The sequence below is a fragment of the Platalea leucorodia genome (assembly GCF_965183815.1).
Source record: "Platalea leucorodia genome assembly, chromosome: 12".
Classification (NCBI taxonomy): domain Eukaryota; kingdom Metazoa; phylum Chordata; class Aves; order Pelecaniformes; family Threskiornithidae; genus Platalea; species Platalea leucorodia.
Window position 1 is genome coordinate 16,931,056 of NC_138834.1, and position 26,178 is coordinate 16,957,233.

General features: G+C 44.1%; 2 protein-coding genes across 6 annotated transcripts in view; one reads left to right on the forward strand and one right to left on the reverse strand.

Moving 5' to 3' along the window:
* The first annotated feature begins 1,355 nt into the window (after positions 1-1,355).
* SMPD4 (sphingomyelin phosphodiesterase 4) lies at positions 1,356-19,437 on the forward strand. 2 transcript variants are annotated; one of them, XM_082325094.1, is made up of 19 exons: positions 1,356-1,470; positions 1,764-1,850; positions 2,349-2,491; positions 2,642-2,717; positions 3,585-3,693; positions 4,300-4,352; positions 4,919-5,070; positions 6,409-6,541; positions 7,179-7,250; positions 10,784-10,873; positions 13,402-13,547; positions 14,006-14,096; positions 15,085-15,185; positions 15,484-15,647; positions 16,383-16,588; positions 17,189-17,422; positions 18,107-18,238; positions 18,403-18,531; positions 18,982-19,437. In XM_082325094.1, exons 1-19 carry the CDS (start codon positions 1,432-1,434, stop codon positions 19,306-19,308), a joined length of 2,484 nt encoding a protein of 827 aa, XP_082181220.1. In that variant the 5' UTR covers positions 1,356-1,431; the 3' UTR covers positions 19,309-19,437. The 2 variants fall into 2 exon arrangements, with proteins under 2 accessions (XP_082181220.1, XP_082181221.1); XM_082325095.1 differs by lacking the exon at positions 10,784-10,873.
* A 1,024-nt stretch (positions 19,438-20,461) lies between these two features.
* MED15 (mediator complex subunit 15) overlaps positions 20,462-26,178 on the reverse strand; it is a 30,027-nt gene continuing 24,310 nt past the window's right edge. For 2 of the 4 annotated variants that reach the window (XM_082324994.1, XM_082324991.1), the window contains 8 exons: positions 25,770-25,897; positions 24,750-24,884; positions 24,284-24,347; positions 24,049-24,115; positions 23,494-23,654; positions 23,123-23,316; positions 22,136-22,234; positions 20,462-22,006 (listed from right to left, as the gene is read on the reverse strand). In XM_082324994.1, the coding sequence (XP_082181120.1) occupies positions 21,870-22,006; positions 22,136-22,234; positions 23,123-23,316; positions 23,494-23,654; positions 24,049-24,115; positions 24,284-24,347; positions 24,750-24,884; positions 25,770-25,897 (985 nt within the window). In that variant the 3' untranslated portion in view covers positions 20,462-21,869. The remainder of the gene's footprint in view (positions 22,007-22,135; positions 22,235-23,122; positions 23,317-23,493; positions 23,655-24,048; positions 24,116-24,283; positions 24,348-24,749; positions 24,885-25,769; positions 25,898-26,178) is intronic. The other 2 variants (XM_082324993.1, XM_082324992.1) reach the window with 2 other exon arrangements.

Here is a 26,178-nt window from a genome sequence, read left to right on the forward strand (position 1 = left end):
AAGTCACCTTGCAGGGTCAGAGCCAACATTACAAAGGGAATTCCTCTGTTGTTCTCCCTAACACAACTTTTTACTCTTTGTTTCAATGTTAAGGACAGCAGTGGAGTATGAGGCCACATCGTTTCGTTTGGCCTCCTACACAACCTAAACCAGACCATTTCACTCAACCACTCCTGCACCTCCTCGCATAAAACAGTCAAAATGATCAAGAAAATCTGCGTTTTACCCACAGTGATCTTTTCTGACAGAATCTGTAAATCTTGTCACAAACAAAACCAAACTTGTCAGAGCAGGATTATTTTCTGTAATCATGTTTACTGGTGTTAATTATATAGCTGTCTTTGGTATTTTATAAAGTTAATTATTCTTTTCTAGACTTCTGACCGGAATTATCTCTCTGAATACTGGCACCATGTGAGCATTCCTCTGGTTTTATGGAATTTCCCCCAAATTCCCAATTTAAAAAAAAAATGAGCAGCAAATAGTTTTTCCGCCCATCTATTTTTCTTGCACACCAATTACTGGGGCTTTGCAACTAAATGTATCATCTTGCTTCCTTCTAAATATGAATCGTAAGCGTGTATCGAACACCCTTCTGCATTATCAGCAATTTTAATTTTACTTTGTCTACCTGCCAGTGGGATATTTCCACCAGAAGGATTTCTTTCGCTCTCCTTACACGCTGAGAAGTGATTATCCCTACCTCGACAACCAGGTATTTTTCCTGGTGACTTTGGCCTCTCAGTTCTCTTAACTTGACGTGTGTAACCGCTGTTCCCTGCAGCTCGGCGGAGGCATGCCGCTCCCTCCCATTGCTAAGAGTCTCATGCCACAGCTGCCTCATTTTCTGACGCGGTTTTCTGGGCATTCAATACACTTTTATTGAAAAACTCCTACTTTTCCTCCACAGTATTGTGATGGTTTCCTACTACACCGTTTTTAAATCCCCCCCCCCAGTCTGGAGGAGAACTGTCGCTTTGAACAGCCAGGGAGGAGGTGTGAGCAATGCTCACAGCGTGCCCCCTCCAAGCACCGGCGTCCGAGGCAATGACGGCTTCACCTTCACCACCGCCCCCGCACCCCGAGCTGCTGCGGGCCCCCCGGCCCCGACACGCTCCATTAACAGCGCCGGCAAAGAGCGCCCGCGGCCGCCGCCAGCCCACGGCTCCCGGCAGGGGCCGCAGGCCGCTGCCGCCGCGCCGCCCCCCGCGCCGCCACGTTGGAGCGGGAGGGGCGCTGCGCCCGTCACCGTGGCAACGGCGGCTCCCGCCCCGCCGCCAGGTGCGGTGGCCGCGCGGGGCGGCGTCACCGGCGCGCGCCGGGCGAGCGCGGTGACGCAAAAGGGCCGCGCCGGCGCCGAGCGCGGGAGGTGGCGGCCGGGAGGGAGCGTTAGCGGCGTAACGGCCGCGGCGCGCGGCGAGGCGAGGCGGCATGGCCGGCCCGCACCTGCAGCAGCCCAGCTACCTGCTGGTGGGTGGGGGCGGGCGGGCGCCAGGGAGGCCTCGCACCGAGCCCGCGGGGCCCCGCCGAGCGGCGCGGCGCGGCGCGGCGCGGGTCGTCCCGTCCCGTTTCGGTGGGGCTTGCGGTTTCTGGGTCGCGGCCGCTTTGCCGTGTGCCCGGGAGGTCAGCGGGGCCTCAGCCGAGCCTCAGCCGCGTCCGTGGGGATGCTGCGCCCGGGGAGCGGCGCGATGAGGGGGTTTCTCCGTCGCGTTTTGCGTCCCTTCTGGCAAGGGCGGTCTGATTCCCCCTGTGGTTTGTGACAGGCCACCTTGAAGGCAGATTGCGTAAACAAACCGTTCGTTCAGAGGTGCCACGACCTGGAGACGGTCATTGAGGAGTTCCCCGCCAAGGTGAGCAGTCGCGGCCTTTCCAGAACCTCGCCGCCCGGCCTATTGCAGGGGAATGTGCGTCTTTCGTATTACTGTTTCTTTGTTCCTATTTCTCTCCTCCAAAGTTTTGAGGACCCCAGGTGAAACAGTGGGAAGCCAGTGCTTCCCAAGAGTGAAAATCCTTTTCTAGCCATTAAAAGATTGTTTCAGTTGACTGCACTTCATTAGTGCCTTTCAGCCTCAATTTACAAGGAAAACTAATTTTTAAAATGTGACAAATAATTGTATGCGATGCTGATGAGTATCGCTGGAACTTTAGTACAGCCAGGAATAGGGTGGATTTCCTGTAAGTGCCATATTATAATACCTTCTGTTGAATGGAAGCTCTGCCCAGTGATAATCTGGAAACAGTCATAAATAGCTGGCAGGCAGTATCCTTGTGCTTTCTAGTACATGCAATAGAGGCTGTTCAAGCGAGGAATTGTACGTGTTAACTATTTGTGTCTGTTTGCCTTAAAGGAACTACATGGCATCTTCCCATGGCTGGTGGAGAGCATTTTTGGTAGCCTGGATGGCATCATCGTAGGCTGGAATCTTCGCTGTTTGCAAGGAAGAACAAACCCTACCGAATATTCTGTGGCTTTGGATTTCCTGGATCCCAGGTAAACTCATCCGATTCAGCACAGATTAAAAAATGCATGGTGAACAAATAACCGGTATTTGACCTTTTTCCGTTGTGCAAACATAAGTTCAGAAAAGTGAGACAGGAGAGGGTACTTACCAAGGATTTTCTTTCTGATGCTTGTTTGCAGTGGCCCAATGATGAAGCTGGTGTACAAACTCCAAGCAGAAGAGTACAGATACGATTTCCCAGTCTCGTATCTTCCAGTGAGTAACTGAAAAATATGTAAGATGAGAACGTAGTTGTCATTGCGGCTATTGGAACTTTGCACGCACTTTACAAGTATGGTTCGGTATAGGCCAGTATAACCTCAGTGCTCCAGGTGTAGAGCATAACCGTTTCTTTAAACGGTTGCTAGAGGAGAGCTCCCAGCCATACACTTTGTAGGAGATGGTGGCTGTCAGCAGCTAGATATTTGTGCTGTTCAGCCAAGAAAGCTGCATTGTGAATCTTATCCTGTCCCCGGAGAAAGTCGTGTGCTTTATCTTGGTTACCAGTAGTTGCAGGATTGAAAATAGTTTTCCAAGCTCGTTACAGGGCGGTGCCTTCCCTGCGCTTTGTGCCCGTGTGTTTGAGACTAACTGCTATCCTGGATATGAAGTATGGCATTTCAAACAAAAATGTTTATCTGCAGAGTTGTTTCACTATGTTTCTTCCATTGCTACCAGCTACCTGCTATCTAGAAATTGATTCAGATAGTTCTACAGCCTTTAACAAAAGGAAACATCATTTAAGTATGTAATAATTGCTGGTCCGCAGCTCAGTTACCCTAACAAAACTATCAGCCATCAGGCAAACACCAGTCTTCTGCTGCTCCCACTTCAACTGGAAAAGTCTTGGTGAAGGCTTGGTTTTTTTCCTTGTACCGAATACTCATTTTTGGTGAGAAAGTTGGCAGTTATCTAAAGAGTATGCATTTGCACAAGGAACTACTGCAATGCAGTAAAATCCCACTGAACTGAACGTAGGTATGATCCCAGGATGCTGGAATGCAGCAGAACTTCACTATCTGAAAACATACTCTGCAAGTACGCTGAGTAGCCTGATTAATATTTCATTACTCTGTCTTTCAGGGCCCTGTGAAGGCTTCAATACAAGAGCAGGTCCTACCTGAATGCTCTTTATACCACAACAAAGTCCAGTTTCCGTCATCTGGTGGTTTAGGTTTGAATTTGGCTCTTAGTATCCTTTTAACAGTTGGATATTTAATTCCTTTTAAATGTCTAAAACTGAGAGATTACAAAGCATTTCTGTTGTGTATTTATTATGCGTCTATGGTAAATCACTGTTGTGCTGAAGAGTTTGGGCTCATTAGAAATGTTTAAATTCCAATGAAGAATAAATTTGTCCTCTTCATAGAAACCCTTGTGGGGGAATTTCTGGCCTTATTCAAGTCAACAACAAAATTCCCAGTGATTTCAGTAGAGCCTGTATTTCACAATTTTTGTTCTCGTAACTACTCATAGTTTATATAATAGGATAGAAAAAGGGCATGTTAACTCTGCAGCTAGTGTACTTGTTGGAAGCAGTTTAGCTGCAGCTGCACGGTTTGAGATAGTCAAATGTGCTAACAAGAGTCATGCAAACACACCTTGCCACAGAGAGAGAACCTCAATTACCAATGTCTGAGTCAGCTGGAAAGCAAGAAGGCAAAGCTGAATTTGCTGTTAAGCTCTAGCAAGTTAATTTAGCATTGACAAAATAAAAATTCAATGTCTAGTCAGCATCCCCAGATATCTACAGCTGTACCTGTTTTTTATTATCTGATCCTTGACTCTGTTCTCTCAGATCCATTTGAATATTACATGTTTTACTTTGCAATTAGTTTGATTACACAGAAGGTAAGTACCTTTCGCAATTTTTCCCTTAATATAGTATTAGCCTTTCTTCGCTATGCTTTAAGAGCCTGCTGAGATGCTGTCCAGCTAAATTAACAGCAGTTTCACCTGTACTTCTAGAATTTGTTATTGCTTTGGTTCAGTTGATGATGTAAGACCAGATAATAAACAAAAAATACCCACAGTCTGTCCAACAACGTGCCAACACGGAGCGGGCAGTGGATTCCAAATGGGTTTCCTCCCCCTCTATCCAATAACACCGTTAAGTCACAGCCACAGCTTTGTACTACGGTGTCTGGTTATTTGGTTCCTCTTCCTGTTGTTATCTGTGCTAGGTACCGCTGCACTCTTCTCATACTTGCTTACATTCACTACTACAGCAGCAGTTCTCTTGCAGTTAGTTACTTTACCTTTGCTCCACGGTGTCTTTGTTGTCAATTCACCCCTTATAACCACCGGGCTGCTGCTTATTTATACTCCATGGGTCTGGCTGCGTAGCAGGCGCTCCCTAGCAGTGGCTTAAAGTAGCGATATACAACTCCAGGTACATCCTGCGTGTCTTGTTTCAGAACTCGCCCGTCACCCATCACGTCAGCCCTTCCAACAGCGCTTACTTCATCTTGGTGGACACATACCTGAAGTGCTTCCTGCCCACAGAAGGAAGTGTCCTTCCTCCGCCTTCTTCAAATCCTGGGGGAGCCATCCCTTCCCCGACTCCCAGGTAATGACTGCGGTGCCAGAGGCAAATTGCAGGACCAGTGCTTATCAAATACGGCTTGTTGGAACGGAATCTCTAACAAGCAGAAAACTCCTCCACTCGTTGTGATCTCTATGTGCTTATTATATAACTACAAAAATAAAATAGATTTACGTTCGCTTAATTTTACCATAAAGGTTGATTTGAAAGTCTGAAAGGTAGCTATTATTGGAGCAGAAAAGGCATGTGCAAGCAACAGAAATTCATCGGTTCAGCAGCTCCAGTTGTGTTTGGTGCCCCGCGACTGGAGGAGGGCAGATCTGACTGTACTTGACAGCAGTTTTTACTGTCTTCAGAGACATATGGTGTGTGGTGAAGATGGCACTGGTGATAGCCACTGGCACCAGGAAACTTGCCTCTTTCATTAGTGTGGCTCTACAGCCAGACATCTTGGCAGTTGGTCGTTTTGTTTCAGTTCTGAGGTTGCTGTCCTTGTTTAATGCTCTCATTACCTATTTTGCAGTTCTTTGAAACTGCTGTGTCGGGACCATGTCTGTGGCTTTGCTGCAGACTGAGAGTGCTCATAAGTTTCGTAGTTCATAACTTCTTGGTACAAAAAGCAAAGACACATATTAGTAATCAAATCACATAATGAGTGACTGCGTTTCAGGTGGCTTTTTGCCTGGTAATAGACCAAGGTGTTTAGCCACAATTGGAAGGAAGAGGATGAAGATTTCTGACCGCTTACTGAAGTTCTAGGTGTCTGTGCGATAACGGCATAAAAACAAACTCGCAAAGTTGAAGTGAAAATTCTCCAATACAAGCACCCAGTCTTTTGTTCTTTGTAATGGCTAAGTGTGTGAAAGTCCACCTTTTCAAAATTGGCTTTGCCGCATGAATTTATAATGTTATCGATATTAGCAATTTTATACAAATATAAAAATAAATAGCCATTATATTTTATATAACTGCATTTTAAATACATTTCAAATATACATTTCCATGGTCTGTTGAGCCTTAGCCTATACCTAGGAAAATACAGATCAGGTGAATTATGAAGATGGAAGGCGGGATGAAAGAAAACAAACCGAATAGGAGAAAGTAAAAAACCATGTAGTATTGAACATGACATCAGGTCTGTGTAAAGCTGGTCCAGTGCAGTATGAATAGTGAGGTAGTGGTTGTTTATAAAGTGACTAGTCGTTATAACACCTTGCAGAAGTTTGCAATATCTAATCAACTATGCAGTTTTACTTCTTAAAGACTGTTTTCCAGTTAATAAACCGGTGATAGAAAGCAACGATATATTTCCCTGTACTGAGGCTTACTGACTTGAGTATTTCCATTCATTTGTCTTCAAAGGTCTCCAGCAGTGCCGTTCACTTCCTACGGCATGCATCACACCAGCTTGCTGAAACGGCACATTGCCCATCAGCCTTCTGTGAACGCTGACCCGGCTTCCCAGGAGATCTGGAGATCAGAAACACTGCTGCAGGTAAAATGGATTTAAGGAAGAAAACACCCTGCAACATTTCTTGCTGCTCACTCCTTTTTAAACCAGAGACAGCTATGCCATTTTGCTTTAGCTTGTTTTTGGAATTGAGCAGTGCAGCTGTTGTTTTCTGTTAGTGAAACAAAGAACCACTGTGAAACTGTTAAGTTGTAATTTAGAAAGGCACTTATATCTTTCTTTTAGACTGCATATCAAACAACTGATCTCAAGCATTTGAGTAATTTTTTTCCAGAAAAGTTTCTAAACCTGATTTTCTTTTTTTTTTCACCCCTTACATCAATTCTGTGCTGTAAGCAAAGGTTGAGCACAGAGAAGTTGGTTCTGTTCACCATCAAGGGAAGGGAAAGGAGAATCTGGACTTAACAGTTGTTCTGAAACAAGTTCCTACCGTGTTGCTGAACTGACTTACTGATGCTCGGCAGGTGCTAACAGTATGCCAGCTCGGCCGCTTGCACTGACATGGGGATAACCTGAAACCTCTCTGAATAGGTGCCTGTCTCTTTACAAGTACAGCTTAGTTTTCAGATCATATACTGTGGTCCTCCCTTATACGTAGCTTGTAACTGACAACTCCCGGGTTATTTCTCTTTCTCTAGCTGAGAAAATATTTGTTTTGCAGATCTTTGTTGAAATGTGGCTTCATCATTATTCGCTGGAAATGTATCAGAAAATGCAGTCCCCTCATGTCAAGGTAATAGTTCACGAGCATCATCTGATGGTTGACCTCTTATCTTGGGGTAAATCTCCTATTCTGTGGAGAATTTTTTTGGTATGTTGGTCCAAAGGAAAGAAATGACATCAGAGTATCTACGTGAGTGTGACAAAATTGCTAATTGAGTTATGAAGAGTGTTGTGAATAAGTGTGTCATCCAGATTTGCCTTCATTGCAGAAGTTGTGTTTTCGTTTTGTTTTTTGTAAAAGACAAGTTTGTGGGATGGTCACAACAATCTGAACACCAATCATGAAACTAGTAATGATGAGGAAGATGCCACTGTAAAACCATAGTGGTAAATCCTACTGGGGCAAGGTGGCTGCTAAAAATAGCTAAAACTGATTTCCGGCAGTGATAGCAGCTGTTACTGAAATACCAGCTAGTAAGTTCTAAGATCTGTAACCATTTTTTAAGCATAAATCCAAATTAAAAAAGGAAATGTTACTAAACTGACCTTCAGTGCTAAGTGAATAAGCCATTTTTGTTGTTTCATATTCCAAAATAAGCTTTTCACCGTAATGGTTTCAGAAGCAGCTCTGCAGCTACAGAGCTCAGAGTATCTTACAAGCTCTTGCTCAGATAACACACTGTTTTAAGCAGTTTGTGGTGGCCTGTTCAGTAACAAACTACTGCATGTGAAAACTAAGTAAGTGTTGGGGAGGCTAAGATCGAAGGCATTATAAATGTAAAGGGAATTTGAAGGACAAAGTGTTGATCCTCTGAATTCCCTCTGGGTCACAGTGGGACTTTCACAGAAGGGGAGAGAAAAATAAAAGCTACTCAGGATTTATTCCTGTGTGAAAGAGCCATACGAGAGTTGACTGACCAAGAAATTCTGATCCTGCACTCCACAGGCTATAAAATAACAAACATATTTATATTTTGCTAGGGAAAAACATTGGAGAGCTGAAGTGTGATGGGTTTTGTCTTTTGCTCTTAAAGTTGAGGTCAAAGTGCAGACTCACTAATGTTGCAAAGTCTCCACTTGGGACTCCCAGCAGCATGGCTGTGCACCTGTGATGGAAAGGCTTTGCTTGAAGTACCTTTGGTCTGTCTGTCTGTCCAGTCTCTGTGCATCAAGCGCTGTGCTTAGGCCAGAAATAACGATTGCTTTAAACTTCTCTCCTCTGTTCACCCTCTGTATTTCAGATGCTCTCTTCTAACGCTAGGGAGCAGCAGTACAGACAATGACTGTCAGTGTTGTGTGGAACAGGGCCTAGGTAGAGCTTAAAGTTCTCCGAAATCATCACTTTGGGATCCTCCACAAGGTGTGCTGAGCCACAACTTGAGCCCGTAACTCCCTGATGGTATTTTAGTTTCATCTTTGATGGGAAGTAATCATGGGCATGTAAAGAAGGAAGTCTTCGCTCTTTGGGGGTTAGAACACCTGAGTAGGGGATGGGAATTCCCCATGACATCCGTAAACGGACAGAGGATCCCTCCGGCAGGACTGAGGAGAGGTTCCAGACCACCTGCGGACAGGGCTGTTCACAAGCCTGCGATGCTTAAACGAAGCTTTGTAGACTGCTCTCAGGGTGGGCTGAAAGGGAATAGTCTGCTTCATAGCTCCTCAAACGAGGAAGGAGAATATGCAGAAATGCAAGTTTTGTTTTAACCTAAGGGTTAAAGGACTTGACTGGAAACCCAAGATCACCCTAAACCTTATTCTTAAAGTTATTAATAATTATGCAGGTTCACTTCATTCCATTTAGCCTTCTGTGCATTTGGAAGGAGGGGTAATTAGTGACCATTCATCCCTGGCTGTAGACCTGTGTGACCATCAGTGACTTGAAATGGCTACGTACCTGTATTGGAAGGTGGGGTGAGGTTCCACGGAACTTGCTCTTTCTTTGTCCAGCAGCCAGACTCGTTTGCTTTGCCGGGCCAGGCCAGATCCCAGATAGGTAACTTTCCTGTGAAGTGCTTCAAGGAATGATACGGTTTCCTTAACCTTGTTATTGTCGTCACAGGCTTCTCTTTACAAGCAGAAGGCGGCAGAATGGGAATGAATAGTAAATAACTTCTTTTGAGAAGATGTACTTCTTTTCTACTTCACTGCTTTGAATTCTTTCTGGGTCTGGTGTGAACCTGAGGTTGATGCTGTTTTTGCTATGCTGACTTTCACTGTTTTCCCCGTTAATTCAACTATTTTCCCATTCTTTTACACTGTCTATTTGCTTTTTCTTTCTCGGATGATCCAGAGCCCAAGCGTGCAGCATCTCTTTTCCTATTGCCTTCTGCTGTAATCACAACGAACCCTTAAAAAGGAGTTGTTTGATAAAACTTTCTGCAATGCTTCCTGACCTTCCAATGCCAGGTGCCACAGACCCCAGCACTGCGTGTGGAACACCCACGAGGCTGCAGGCTCTTGCTGACGCCTGTGGCAGGGGAGTCGATCATGAAGCAGACGACGCGTTTGCGCCGTTGAGGAGCTTGCAGTGACAATCCTACCGCTCTAGGAGCCTAAAACCAAAAGACACCAAACTGGCGCTAGAGGGGGTTGGGTAGGGGCTGTTCACAGACAGAGGTGTGATCTGGAGAGGTAGTTTAGATGCCTGACAATAGTCATTGGGATCTGTGTAGTGTACATTTTTTGTTTTATGTTTTTTCATTAATTTCATACATGTGTGTCACTGGTGCTACAGTATCCTCTTCACCATCACGTTGTGAAAAAATACTCTTTACCTTATTCATCCGAGAAGGGATCTGGCCGAGGCTTGCAGAGATTTCAGTGTTAAGGCAGGATGCCTTTTGCATCAGCATATAACACTGTATGTTAGGTGTGTCTTTGCCTTTTTAGACGTGATGTTTCCCTAATAGTAAGCAATTTCCTCTTTTGAGGAAAGTCACCAGAACAGCAGCCTTCCCACATGGCCTTGAAATAGAAAGAGAAGACAGAGGCCTTCTCCGAACCGGAAACTTACTGGACAGGCTCCCAGTGATTATAAAAAGCCAAACTTTTCTCTTCCTGTTCCTTGGGAAGAAGAAAGCATCTATTTGAGTTTCTTCCCCGTGTACAGACCCTACTTCTCCAGCAGTGCAGGAGGAAATGGCAGAGTTTTCAAAATAGTATGAAAAAAGCTTGCAGAATACTTTTACTCCGTTACTTAATACAACACCGTAACAGCGTGTAAACCCGTGTTGCTGCAGTTCAGTTAACTTCTGAAACGGGGAGTTTATTTGGCAAAAGCTCCATGTCCCCTACCGTACCCACTCGAGGGTAGCGAAGACAACAGCCACTTAGAGCTGTGCGTTTCCGCCACCTGCTCGCAGCTGTGCGTCCGGGCTGACAAAGGGTATGAACTACTGTGGAATCCGTCTGCTGAACACCGGAGAGAGGAGGATACTGTGGCTGCAGTTGTTATTGTGATATGTTGTCCCTGACTGTAATTGTGATGTTCATTTTTTCCCCACACCCTTCTTCCTTGGGCTCATTCTCACTTTTTTTTTCTCTTGCTCTCTTCTCTCCTTTTTTCCCTCCCCCCCTTCCTTTTTGTTTCTGTTGTCTCAGCTGGAGGTTCTCCACTACCGACTCAGTATCTCCAGTAAACACCACGGTAGTCCTGCCCAATCCAGCTACCAGGCCCTCCACGCATACCAAGTATTACCATCTTTTCATTTTGTTTCCTTTTTAAAAATCTCGTTCCATCAGATAATCTGCAAAGTGTACAGGTGCTAGCTGTACAGCAGCTTTTTCTGCTAAGGTATGGTTTTGCAACTTGATTGAGAACACTGCATTGAGATTTACTAAATTTTCAGTGAAAACAGATACTGAGAGGTATTAGCAAAGGTCACGGAGAAAATAGTTAAAATCTAGCATGTTAGGAGGACTAATTGGGAGCTCCGTTTTTAAAGATGCATTCTTGTAGTGCATTATCGAAGGAGGCTTATCAGCTACGCTGACATCTTTTTGACACCAAAACTGGCTTCACGGACGGCAGATCTCTGCCCCTCACGCACTAGTTGTTTAAGCAAACTTTGCATGGAAGAGAAGATTGGAATTTACGTGGCTGTCTCCTAAAATTAAGGTAGGTAACACCTAGGGGTTTTTAGCCAGGGAAGTGTCATTGGATAGTACTAAATTTGTAGTGGCAACGTGAACTTGACTGTCCAGTTTTGCAAAAGCACACGAGTGTTACATTTGCAGATTGTTCAGGAAATGTGCATGCAAAACCATTCCTGTTGGAACAGATTGCTGATTCCTCTTTCCCTACTTCAGCCCTTTATTCATTGGGTCTTCATTTTGGGAAAGGGGGGGGCTGAGCATACGTACTGTAAAGCTCTTATTATACTGTAAAGCTCTTTAGCACTACATGGAGTTTTCCTGCTGTTTAATCCTTTTTTTTTTTTTTATAAAGTGCTATGATATCTCAAGGTACTGCGTAGAAAGGAAAACAGGAACCACTACTTGTCCTTAAATCTTTTAGTATTATGTTTATCTAATTACTGTGTTAAGAATGGCATCCATCCATCCTGTAAGCTAAGGCTTGACAACAAAAACACTTGTGAGGAAAAATACTTTTTAAACCAATAATTGTTCATAATGGTGCTGATCCAGGCTAAGAGGAAATTATAAGAATTGCTAAGTGGAAAAACCACTAGCATCACCTGAAACGATGTATTGAAATAGTGACACTGGTGGTTTTGTAAATTCAAAAGGTACCTTCAAGAGGCGCCTAGAAATTTTTTTTTTTTAAATTACACCCTTTCAAGGCCTATAGCAAAGTATTCAACCTCTCTAATTGCTTTTGGAGATCCTGATCTAAACTCCTAGGACCAAGTAACTTCTCCGAGCTCTACCCTCTGTACACAAACTCTCCTCGGGGCTGTAGGAAACGTGCCACCCTAACGAGCTGTCAGGAACACCAGGCCAGCCTTCATTAGAACTGGGAGCAGGTTATCCTCTCCCACAGAGGAGTCTGGGATCTGGCTGTACTGCATGACTGTGGCTGTCATCAAGCCTTCAGTCTTTCCCTGGAGTGAACTTTACAGTGTATTAGAAATTTTTTAGAGATTGTAAAAACACATCTGCTTTGCCTCAAGCATTACAGGGAAAGGACACACACAGACATGCACAGAACCGCTCCCCCCACCCCCAGTGCTGGAAATACTTTGAACGGATTTAAAAAGTGGAAGCTTTTTGGATAAAAATGCCTGCCAGTCCCCTAGAGTCGTATTCCGAGCCTTACCTCGGCATGGCTGCATTTGACATCCTGGGAGCATCTTGCAGCTATTGTCTAATGCAGCCTTCCGGCATCTTCCGTTAGACTTGCAGATGTAACTTGTTTCGTGTACGTTCTTCTCAACTTTTGAGAAACATGAGAGATGTAAAACTTAGAATACAAACGATATCTTAAAATCTGCCTTCAGTAGTGGATTGAGATGAGTTCCCTACTCTGAAAGCAGATTACAGTAGCAAAGGAATTAGTGCTTTGTCCCCAGATCCTGCAGCAGACCAGCTCTGGTGCTGGGCACCCGGGAGAACTAGCTCTTTTTTTACCTCGTTCATCTCCCTGCTATATCATGCACTCACTTGTTTTAGTAACGTCACTGGGGCTCACCGTCACTCCTTGTGCTACTCCCACCCAGGCTACTTCTACCTGTAACGATGCTAGAAGCATCCTGCTCTTGCCATAACTCTCTCTAGGGTTATTCTTTCTTATGAGGCAGATGAGTACCAGCATAGGAAGGAGAACTCAGTAAAGCCAGCCCAGAGCATAAACAAAGGATCTGTTGTGCTGTCCACAGCAATGAACTTATAGCCATAATGAAAGGCTGAATATTCTTTTTTCAGAAAGGGGTAAGTTGAAATCTACCAGTTCTTCTGTTCTTTAACGCTAGCCCGAAAGTCAGTGCGTTGGAGTACTGTAGATACTCTTTCTTACGATCACATCATTAAAAATACACTGCTGTTTCTTAGTGAACTGATGGCAGAAGATTGATGCAGCTTGTCCTGGGGTGCAAGTCTGTCTAAAATCAGGTGGCACCGAACTACGGTGAAGAACCTAGAAGGAAGAGAGCATTTCTTATATTTTGATTTATGATCTGAGAATATAATTTTCCTGAATCATCTCCTGGACATTTAGCACGTGATACTCATTATCCTCTTGCCTTTTGCTTTGAATCTAGGAGTCGTTCAAGCCCACTGAAGAGCACGTGCTAGTGGTGAGGCTGCTTGTGAAACACCTGCATGCTTTCAGCAACAGCCTGAAACCAGAGCCTCTCTCCCCGTCGGCCCACTCCCACACAGCCAGCCCCCTCGAGGAGTTCAAAAGGTAGGAACGTGAGCAGCCGGTCCCTCACGCGTGCAGAGCTTCTCCCTGAAAAGCTCTGCTTTCACCGAGAGGTTGAATTAGGTTGTTTTGAAGGCTAAATGCAGAAGTACGTTATTAAAATACGAGAGCTAATGGATTATGTTTCTCGCATCCACTAAATGGGAGGCAGCTTCAGGAGGGGGGATGTCTTGCTGTTACACTAGTCTGTATCTTGGCACAAGTCAGAGAAAAGAAAATGGTAGCAGAGGATTCTGGCCAAGGTTAGTGGAGAATTTTATATTTATGTATTTGAGTTGAAACTCAAGGGCCAGATGGAGCTTCAGTTAAGAAAGAACAAGTTTGGGTCAGTCCTTTCTGTATTTGCGTGTGTGGAAGTGTGTTGGGTTGTTGGTTGGGTTTTTTGTCTTTTAAATTTCCTGCCGGTTCATACATGTGACTGCCTTTGAATCTGTTTGCAGGGTTGTAATTCCTCGGTTTGTCCAGGAGAAGCTTTATATCTTTCTGCAACACTGTTTTGGCCACTGGCCACTGGATGCCTCTTTCAGAGCAGTATGTACCTGGCTTCTCTTCCCAAGTCTGTACTCAGCAGAACTAGTCATTACTTATTGCTGATTAGCAGCTATTTCTTGGTCTTTAAATCTTTTTTTTTTCTAGAGCAGTGAAATTCTTTATGTAACATGTACATTTAATGTTAGAGTGCTGATTAGACATAAGAAGTAAGTTGAATAGATCTTGGTGAGAATTACTACAGGCTGTTGGCTGATTTTCCTGACACTGAAAATGGCTGGGGATTGAAAAGAAGTAGGTGTTACTCTTGAGAGACATTCTTATAGGTCCTAATTTCTTACTATCTTATCTAATATGATAGGTCGTAAACAAAAGTAATACAATATTAATTTATGATAGCAAGATACTGCAAATATTACCTCCTGCAAGCCGGAAAAGAAAGACATCGGACCATGCCTCTTAGTAATTCATGTAGGAGTTCAAAGGTGCAGAGCGTAACAGGGCTAGCTCTTGCTGGCTGGAGCTATGGTTAGCGGTATCGCGGCGTAAGGCAGGCTGGCAGAAGCAGCGTTTACAGAGGCCGTGGCAAAGCTGTTCTTCAGCGCCGTCGGGACTCCGCTGCGTTTCCTCGGGGCGGGGGTACATCTGTGCAGAAGGCGAGAGCTGAAATGATATTAATGTGGCACCTTGTTCGCTTACTTCAACAGAGATGCAGTCAACGCTATCAGAGCTGTTAAAGGCACCTTAAGCGTAGCCACCAACTATGTTTTCTTTTTTTGTAGTAGCTGTTTGTGCTGTCTCATTCGGGTATAACAGAAAATCCAATTGGTCCCAATGAACGTGCACTTAGGTTTTTTCAGTTCTTTTTCAAAGTTAGTCAGGTTACTAGAGAGAGCTTTATTCCTAAAAACTTTTAGGTGTCATTAAGATAACATTCACTAGGTTTAAAAGAAACGAACAAAAAACGCTTTCTGTCTTCCTTTCCAAAAAGTATTGATACTCACGTGGTTTTATCTGCGATTTTGCTTAGGTTCTTGAGATGTGGTTAAGTTACTTGCAGCCGTGGAGGTATGCTCCAGAAAAGCCGCCACAAAGTGCAGAGCCCTTGCCTCGCAGCGTGTCGGAGAAATGGTAAGGAGGGAAGCAGCTTGAGTAACCCGAACCAAACCTCAAGTGCACGCAGATCCCGAGTGAAAGAGCAGGGTTTCAAGGACCACCCGCCAGCCTGAATTAGCCTCCTGTACAAGATTAGCAATTATTTCTTACAACACAAGCTTTAGTTTTGAGAGGAATATTCTTTTGTCTCGGTGCAAAGAGGCCATCTTTCCAGAGACAGTATAAAACCGTCCCTTAGTGACTCGTTTGGCAGATGACAAAATAATAATTATTTAAATAGCTGTACTCACAAATCCTGTACTCGCTTTGGCAGGGCTGCCTTCATTCAAGAAAACCTGCTGATGTATACTAAGCTGTTTGTAGGATTTCTGAACAGAGCGCTTCGAACAGACTTGGTCAGTCCAAAAAATGCTCTCATGGTGTTCCGAGTAGCCAAGGTCTTTGCTCAGCCCAATCTAGCCGAAATGATCCTGAAAGGTAAGTGGGTATTTTGGCATCTAATGCTGTCCTGTCTCAGTCTGCCTTCACAAGGGCTACGTCTTACCTCAGAAGCACTGAGACGTACTCTCCCATTTTGTGTGCTATCTTGCGATTCAGAAGCCTCTGTCTTCCCTAATGTTTGTTGGATGGGTTTAATGTGCCTATAGCTCTTTTCTAACCACCGTAACAGTTGGACTCGATGATCTTAAGGGTCTTTTCCAACCTTGACGATTCTATGATTCTAAGAACACAATATTGGGTGTTTACAATAAAGTTAGTTTTTCTTACACTTGTCTTACTTGATAATTTACCTCAGGATTAAAACTTCTTCTATCTCTAGAGGTATCTGTACTTAGCAAAATAGCTAGTCAGCTAGTCATGTATGGACTTCAGGATAATTAGGATACAGTAAATTTGGGAGAGGCAAGATTTGACAAGGATCAATGTCTGAAGTGTCGTGATTCTCCACTGCCTTTGTTGGGAAAAAAAAAAAAAAGTCACAGGCTTAAAATGCTGTCTGTGTGGTCTGCATTTAAATGTACGCTGACCTTCCCTGCTGGGGGCAGAGAGAATTAAATGAAAGAAGGGAATTAAGGCCTCTTTCCCCCTGGAACTACCTGCCTGTCTAAAAGCAAGCTGCCCAGCAGCCTTAAGATGCTTTGTAGCTAGACCTTCCCCAGGCAAAACCAGGACTCTTAGGTAAGCATCTTCACTACTTTTCTCAAATTCTAGGAGAACAGCTATTCCTGGAGCCAGAACTTGTTATTCCCCATCGTCAGCACCGACTTTTTATGACCCCCACGCTTGGCGGGAGCTTCTTCTCATCGTGGCCTCCAACTATTACAGATGCCTCGTTTAAGGTGAAGAGTCACGTTTACAGCCTGGAAGGACAGGACTTCCAGTATAAACAGATGTTTGGCACAGAAGTCAGGAATTTGGTAAGCAACAAGTTTCTTGTCACTGGTCTTTCTGCTTCGACAGGTGTTTTCTCATATTATGAGAAGTGAAGAAAGGGACACTTCGCACCCCGTGCTCCTGTATAATTAAGTTTGCTGATGGTGAGTTCTGGAACCTGAGGGGTTGCGATCCAGCACAGCTGTAAACACCTGCTTGCTCTTTGCTACCCAAGAAGTTCATGCAACAGTTTAACATGAAGTTAATATTAACAATTAACAGAAGTTAATGGCTGCCTCGGAGTAGTATATTGCGAGTATTTCCTCTGACGTGTTTACCGTGAACTCCTGACTCACTGTATTGATGGGTACCCATCAGCAAATCAGATAAAAATAGCAGGAGGAAAAAAAGCAGCTGAAAAACCTAAGCAGCACTCAAGTTTCGTAAGTGCTTCAACAGCAAAGAACTACCTTTGCCCTGTTGGAAGTGCAACTAACAGTCTTGGCACAAGTCCATAGGAGCTAAGAGAGCGAGTTTGCTGGGTTTGCTCTCACTGCCAGGTATTGGGGCACGGTTTTATCCATGTATTGATGCTTAGTGGTCCTTTATGTTTGTCCCACACGATGAATTTTTTTTTGTTTTAGGTGTTAAAACTGGCTCAGTTAATTTGTCAGGCGCAGCAGACAGCAAAATCCATATCGGACCATTCTGCAGAGACCATGGCTAGCCAGTCCTTCTTTTCATGGTTTAGATTTACGCCATCTGAGATGAACGGTTCCTACACAGGCAATGACCTTGATGAAATTGGGCAAGACAGCATCAAAAAAACAGATGAATATTTAGAGAAGGCACTGGAATACTTGTGCCAAATCTTTAAGGTAGGTACCATCTTTCTAAGAACCTTCCCTATGTGGCCGCGTGAACGAGAGTCAGGGGTCCTCAGACGCCCTTCTGTCACTCTTGTACTTTGTGGGGTCACAAAGCCACCCAGAGACCCTGCTAGCAAATCTTGCTGTAAACGTCTTTGGGCTTGACTTTACCTGACCACTTCAAAACCGCTTTCAATAGAGGTAGAACTAGATGCTCTCCATTTCCAAATATTAAGCCCACTTTGTTTCAAGTGACTGCTCTTTTGGACTACAGTTTATACCAAACTTGGCTCTTGTGCCTGTTCTCATGTTTACAAACAGGCAAGACATGGCTTAAGTTTCAAGAACAGTCCACTATCTTCTAAATGTAAAGAGCTATAACAATACAAGGTGTAACTGCAGCTGTAGGAGAGTGGATGGGCTAGGAGCAGGCTGCTGCTTTGTCTGCACTTGGAAGAAGAGGCTCACTTCTCTGTCGGCCGCACTCCCCTGTACAGAGTTGACCTAGGAGCAGACAGCTCTTAGCTCTCACGGAGTAAGGGACATGCGTAGAAAGCAGAACGCCTCGCTGGGACTTGACGAGCACAGACAAGAAAGCTGGAGACTTTCATCTCCTTTTCATGTCTAACTGCAAGAAATGAAATAGAAGGGGTAGATCAAACACATGCTTTAACCTGTGTTGTTCTTGAGTAGCTGAATGAAGCCCAGCTGACCCAGATGATGATGAAGTGTGGGACTGCTGAAGATGAGAATGGAAAAAAACAGCTTCCAGACTGCATTGAAAGCGAGGAGGGCCTGGTTCTTACACCCCTTGGCAGGTACCAGGTGAGAGAGGAAGGATTCCAGGTAGCTACCCTAGATGTTTTTCAAAAAACAAGGTGCCCTTCTGCATCAACAGAAATGCAGTTTATGTGGGGCCAAGAGAGGGGCCTGCAAAAGGTGTTTCGGAGGGGAGCTAGAAGATAAGGGGTTTATTTTCCTGTTTCTAGATCATAAACGGCTTACGCAGATTTGAGGTGCAGTATCAAGGAGATGCTGAGCTTCAGCCCATCCGAAGCTATGAAAATGCCACCCTTGTCCGCCTCCTGTTTCGTTTGTCCTCGGCGCTTAACGAACGGGTAAGTAAGTACAGCACTGCCGCCTCCTGTGTTTTCCATTGCAAATTCCTCTTCCTCACTGCACCTGCACATATGTGCCACTGGGTTTGTCTCCTTGATTGATTGTGGTCTAGGTGGGTATTTCCTAATAGTATCAGGCCTGCCTCTCTACCTGTGGTTCTTTTTCCTACACAAAACATGAATAAATAACATTTTAAATGTATTCTTCAGGAATATCATTCAGCATGAATGTTTCTAAAACAGGAACAGCAAATCCTTTTCTTTCTATAGATATGATAGGTAAAAGGCAAGTCTGCACTAAAGCAGTTCTACTATTTAAAAGTGCATTTTGCTATTTTTTCCATTTTCTATAATTCTCATCCTATAAATGAAGAAAATTGTAAAATGTCACACTTACTTTATGACAGTAGTTGCAGTAGAATCCTAACGTGTAAACTTTTCTTGCCTCAGTTTGCTGCTCAGATGGATGTGCTTTGCTCCAGGGAAGACTTTGTTGGCCGCCTCTGTCGCTATCATCTTACCAACCCCCACCTCGCACAGAAAATCAGGTGTAGTCCCGTGGCGAAGGACCGAACCAGCCAGAACTGGGGACCGAGAATCAGCCTGAGGTTTCTGGCCAGCTACAGGACTCTCGTTTCTCTGCTGCTCATCTACTTCATTGCATCCTGGTGTTACATTGGGCCCGTGGGCTGCACCTTCATTATCCTCATGGGATATCTTCTTTATGCCGTAATAATGACTTTTTTCTCTGAAGGATGGAAGCCACATGAACACTGATTTCCTTCTCTCAACTTACACTTGTGAAAATAAATGTTTTAAGGATGAGCCTGGGATTCAATGACTAAAATGTCTGAATTATTGTATCAGATCTTCCTGAAGTATTTTTTAATATTAAAGCTAATTGAGTTTTATAAACAATGATGTGGTCTGGTGGAGTGGAGATAATCAATGTAAATTTTATTTTTATAAAGGTGTTCCTATGGAATCTAGTGAGTGACTTTTTTTGAGGGGGGAAGAATGAGCCATCAGTACCACAACAGCTCTGCTGTTGGCTAATAAAGAATCTGAAGTTTGGAAACATCAACAGAGAATGGTGGGGGGTGGATCTAATTTAACGTTACAGTGGGAGAAGTACTTAGCGCTGTCCTCTAGAAGCAAGTCTATATTATATGCTGTCTCACGGCTTCCATGATACTACTAGGCAAAAGGTTGGTTTTTTAAATGAAGTCAGGTGCATCTCTGTTAGACACCTCCAGGTTCTCTCCCCAGCCCATCAGCGCAGTACGTACTTACCCCCAGTAAATGGCACGGCGGGTCGCTGGAGGGAACACACTCAGCAACTGAAACAATTCCCCACGTTCTGGCCTCGGGAGCCCGGCAAGCGCTGTGCCCGGCTCGGCAGCCACCGGCGCGCGGAGGAGAACTGAAACGCACCGCAGCGACGGCTCCAAAACCTGCACCAGGAAGGTTGTGGGAAAGCGGAGGGGCATGCCTCTTTTGCAGCTATTTCCAGATATGTTTTAACCAAATTGTTAAGAAATAAATAAATCCTTTAACTGTCTCAGTGTTAGACCCTAGCCGTATCTTTAACTGTGCCCCACCTCTATCCTGATTTCTTGGGTTATGACTTAATGACGTATTACAAACTATTGGTGCCGCTGGTTCTTCTGCCCTAAGCCACGTCACAGTCCTGGTTACACAACTGCCTCTCTCACTTGTAGACGCCATTACTAAGCTCCTGAGCAGGTCTTCCAGTTTACTTGAGGGCAGTGTTGCGGGGCACGAAGAGCCATTTAGGATTCCCTCCCCTAACCTTCAAGGCGCACGAGTTTTCGCTTACCATAGCACAAAGTAACCGTCATCCGATGGACACAACAGAACTGGTCCCTAACGATCGCCGTGGGGAGAGCAGTATAATGTTGGCATCCAACACGGGAATAATAATAAATTTATTACAATAGAAACAAACAGATAATGCATTAGTTCATGTACAAAATACTGATAGCGTTCTGCTGCCTCAGTCAGTGCTTACTACGTACCCACATTGAAAAACATCCTAAAACTGATGACACCGCACGGATTTACGAAGGTCATAGCAATGTCCTGACGCTAGGGTAAGTAAGTGCAAGGTGAGCCCAGCTGCTCTTTAAGGGCTGCTGCACAATAGAGGGAGACGGAGCAGGACGTAACGGGAACCCTGAAATCTGAAATCCTTCTGCACCAGGAAATTAAGAGCGAGCAACTTAGAAGCATGGGGAAAACGAAACAATCACTACACGTGAAATTAGTTACTCGTGGCAAACGTTTTCACTAGAAGTGCCCAACGCTAAAGCAGCTGATGACTGACCTGAATGCCCACCATTGCTCAAGGCACAAAATACTAGTTGTGTCAGCTCTACTCCTGAGCTATGCTGCTTTTGTCCTTTTCTTTTTAAACAAACTGATGCAGCATAGAAGCATTTCCACTGAACAGCATCAACGCCCAAAGGAAGCCAGACGCCTCAGAGAGACTCAGTAAATGCAGAAGCGTAGCTGAAGCCTGCGGGACTGATACGGGGCGTTCACTGCTGGGTCTTCCCCCCACCTTCGCCGAGTTCAGAGAGGAAGTCGGTACGCACGTTAGGATCTCTTCTTTCTCATCACCTCACTCTTTTGGAGTGAGAAAGATGTGGTCCATGCTAACCAAAAACCATTTATACAACGTAGTGTTTTAAATAAGCTATAAAATACTTTTTTTCTCTATTCGGTTCCCTCCCACCCCCAGGTATAATTATCCAGATTTCTCTCACATATTTGAGGGATGCCTTAAAAGGCTGTAATTTATCCCATCTCTGGGCAAAGCTAATAATAGGCAAAAAAGATTCCTGCAACCACTGAGAACTTTGCACGCACATCCTCGTTGCAGCTAATTTATTTCTGGGGCAGCATCAGGTCACAAAACAGACAGTGTGAAAGGAATACTGGCACTGAGCAAACTTTGAAGCAAATTAAGACATTCTCTCCCTACTCCCTCTTATACCAGACTCCCCGATGGAAGTCCACAAATAATTTCTTCTCTAAGAAGACAATAAAAACTCATCCTAATACAGTCTCAAGAACCATATATACACATTTTGTATATTTGAAAATGCTGGCAAAAGTCCACAGAGGCAGAAGATAAAAAGCATGAAAGCTAAATCTAACATCAGGTTCTCTACTGAACCTGACACCTAGAAACAAAACAACATAAGGCTTCTTTCTTCTGAAGTACCCTCCCCAAAATGTGATTTTCCAGTGGCGTGTGGAAAGGCCAGCTGTTGAGACCTTCTTTCCCGCTTCCCGATTTCGAAAGCGAGGCGTTACGCAGCGGAGAGGCAGGCCTGACGAATACTTTGTGCCCAGGTGTTTAAGAGTGCCGTGACTGAATGCTTGTCTGGAAGTTGCAACAGTTTTGAAGTCATGTACCGATACACTGACTGCAAAAAGGGATTGGCTGCTGGAAAAAAAGATAACAGATAAATGGAGTTATAATAAAAACAGTATTTAAAAAAATGTAAAAAAGAATAACATTAGGTGTTCACGTCTCCCCACTATTACCACACACACATGCCCAACATCCTCGTACCATATTGCCTAGGGTTTTTGATCCACAGCGGGCTCTGATCGGGATAGTCCGCCGGAACGCTGAGCTGTAGTGGTGGGACATTTGGAAGATTCTTGTCGTCTGGAATGCAAACACACTTCCCATCAGAACAAAGCATTCCTTGCTGGACGGAGGGGTTTTGTGCATAACTCAGCTTGGTTTCTAGCCTCTGAAGCCCAAGGAGGAACGAGGCTGTGCACATCCATTGTTACTGGAAGGCAATCTCACTGCTCACTTCTTTAACACCACCCCTAAGTTCTTGGGGAAAAAGCCTGGCAAACATAGCTCCATCTCTTACACATTTCTGCACCTCGCCAATCTCACCATTTCATCAGCTGAACTTCACTAAGTCAGACACCTCATTATTGAAAATTAAGTGCCTTATGTACTAATATTCAGGACAAAACCAGTTCAGATTTCTCAAAGGGGAGGAGGAAAGAATCTATTTTCCCCATTGGAATCCAAAGAGCAAAACAAGTGAATAGACTGTAACGCTTTATGCTTATTCAGCTGAGATGAAAAAAAGAGGCAATCTGAATTTCTTTCTTCTTGAACATACACCGCTGTCAGTGATCATTAGCACCAATTGAAATAGACCTCCCAAAAATCAACATTTCTCTAGCTCTGTCCTAGCTGCTGGAGGCAGAATAATTCTCACATCTCAGTATAGGTCAAATGAGGAATCAAGATTGTTGCTAGCGACAAGTAATTTTCTAGACGCTAAACGAGATTGCCAATTGCAATTTCAGCGCAAAGAAAGGATCGGTGTGAAGGAAATCTCCAGGCGTACACTGAAGCAGCCGTGCAGAACGTCACGATTAAGCAGTGCTATGAATCTGATAAGTACAGACTTCATGCAGAAGTCACAGGTTGGCAAGATTCAAGACTGTTAGCAAAAAACTCTTCAATTTTCTACAATCAAGCTCAGCACTTCTTCCTGAATTCAGCACTTAGTTTCTGCTTGCTTACCTAGCTTGCATATGAGATGAACTGTGCCGTTATTGCTGCAGTGGGAAGGGTCCAGGTTCACCAGGAATTTCGGATTTAATCTTGCAACTTCCCCTTGTAAGACATTTGGTATGGTCTGTCTTTCATCCTCTTCATATTTCCGTTTTCGAGGGGAAGCAACTGGGGCCCTATGTAAAACACAGCCCACAAAAGGACTAGGTGAAAGTGTTATGCCAACACTGCATTTGTCAAATATTTTACAGGTGGAAAAAGGAAAGATATAACTCATACCCATCCATAAACCCATCCGTTCTTTTAATAGTTTCTACAAATAAATATCTTTCCCTTAAATAATGAACATTTAAGACAGACAGCAAGTCAATGATACATACGTGATCGGTGGTCCATGAATTGCAGTCATAGCTGGCATAAACGTCCGGTAAAGGGAGTGGTTGAAGACTGGTGAGCGGATGTTGGCCAAAACAGCATCCAAAAGCGGCTGACACAAGTACTGCTGTTTGGTGGGCGGCACTGGGGGAGGCGGTGGGGTAGGCTAAAACACAAGAGAAGCCCCTTTTCTTTTAATCATCACCAAAAAAGAAGTGTCTACTACTGATTCTGCAAAATTTTATAGTAGTAAACTTCCAATGCATGAAATGCAAAGGATTCTCAAAACCGCATACAGTAACATTAAAAAAAAAGGTTCGTAGAAAGAATTACTCAAGTCTTTGCACAAAGCACAAGAATCTGAAAGTTCAGTTAAAAGATACATACAGGTGACACACGAAGTAAATGCTTGCCCATTTTTTCCTGTTTTCTTACTTTGTCCAACCTTACTTGAAGTCTTAACAGCACGAGCAACCAGAAATGAAGAAAATTATCTTGCCAAATCATAAGACCTTTTGGAATGAATTGCTTCTCTCTTGCTAGCGCAAAGCATTACGTACCACAGCCATATCATTTTTCAGCTTCTCCAGAGCAATTTCGCATTTCTGCAGTGTCTTCAGAGGGCATCTGCAGATGAGGAGAAATGTCATTACCACAAAACGGTCACCTCAGCTGAAGTGTTTCTGCTATCTGAGCCCCACAGACAGCTTCAATGCCAACATGGCTGGATGCTAAACAACAAATTTCTGGAAGAGCTGGGGAATCTGATGTCCAGCCAAAAGGAAAAGGAGTTACCGTTTTGAAGGGTCGGTCAGGATATCTAAGAGACTCTTCATTTTACTCAGGTCCTTCTTCCTATCTGAAAGAATATCGGAGACACAAACACTGACTACGAGAATAGCTTCCATACTTGCAGACAGAAATACAGTATACCGTTAAAAGTGAAAACACGAGCCAACACTGAAGAAAGTAGTGAGGATCCAAGATCTTTCATCTAATCCTAAGCATATCCATTGCATAAGCTCTGTGAGTCTCAAAACATCAGAAGCAAAGGAAAAAAGTGATAAGAATTTAAGGATGAGGATTTTACCCACTCTTCACAGTAAAACCTTTACAGTCATAGGCAAGCAAGAGCAACTAACTTTCACTGTCATTTTTAATCCCTGGAATAGGATCCATCACAAAAGGCAAGGTACTGCTTCTTTCATCAGGAGAGATAGCTAACAGAGAGAAATGCATGACTAAATAGAGGGAACCTCACCTTCATTTTTATCTATTTTATTGATCATCCTCCGGAGTGGCTCAATGTATTTTGATAGCTGTTTGAGTTTCTCCAGATACTGTTGCTCCTCTGACTGGCTAGAACTGGCTGGACTCATGACAGAATTTGGATTTCCTAGTAAGAAGTAAAGGCTGCATGTCACAGGTATGATCAAAGATACTGCAGAACAGCATTCTCACATTTCAGAATCTAGATCTGAAATGTGGCACTCTCAAAGCGTAGCTCACGTCAAATATCCAAATCCACAACTGGATGCCCTCCACAGTTTAAGTGCAACCCTCTAATCTTTGTGTAGAAATAACATCTTCTGTGGACAGAACAGCAATTCCCATTCAATACAATTTTTTCTGAAAAGGTCCGACGTTTCATATACCCATTTTCTAGGTCCTCATTTTGCCTTCACTCTGGTGCATTAAACACTAAATCAGCACACCCAATTTGCTGCAGTTTTCCTTAAGTCAGTGCTTTCCAAATTGCAGAGCACACAACACCGGTATGAGAAGGAGCCAGTACATTACTTCCATTCACAGTATCAGAAACTGCTTATTACATCTGGGAGAGAGGAGAGCACAAGTGTCACAGCACACCGAGGAAGGTGTCGTGGAGCAAAGCAGCCTGCTGCCTGTGGTTAAGTGGTTACATCCTTTACAACTGCACGCTGCTGCTAAGGGCTCCTTCCTGCATGGAGCTAAGGAATCATTATGCCTCTGTAAACTTGCTCCATTAAATTATCATTCTTTTTTCAAAAGACTGGGGAAGTTAGAAAAACCCATTACATAGTTCAGTGATGAGAAGAGGTTTCAATTGATTTTGATGTGGGATATCCATGTTGTTGTGTTACGTGGCGCGTGTGACGTTCTCTACTTGCAATGCTGGCTGCTTTGTAGAGCTCTCTAAAGTTTACATCCTGCCAAACGATAACAGGTTTCCTGGGAACTATCACCGTTACCAAAACATACCCCAACTCAGAGTCTGCAGTACAGTTCTCAAACCATTTACCTGGAGTGTTTAAAGGACCTGGGGATGGGACACTAAAGTTCTGAGGTGTTCGTGCAGCTGCTGGGCTCTGGGATGGTTGTGGAGATGGACTGGGGAGAAAGCTGCTGGGTGATGGAGCTGGCCCAGAGCTGAAAAATAAGCATAAAATCAAACCTGGCAGAATCTGACAAGGAAGCATGATCAGCCTGTGAGCAGATACGCTTTTAGTAAGCGTTGTTATGGCACTCTGTAGCTCTGCCAGTACACTTGATGAGGATTTCATACACAGCTGCTTTATTTAAAACGGGGGTTTTCAGAGTGTGTTCGGCACAATCCCACCTGTGCTCTCACTGAAGTTGATGTTAAAATTCATTCACTTCAATGGAAAGAGAGTAAGATGCATTGAATGCTTCTGAAAACCTCAGCTTTA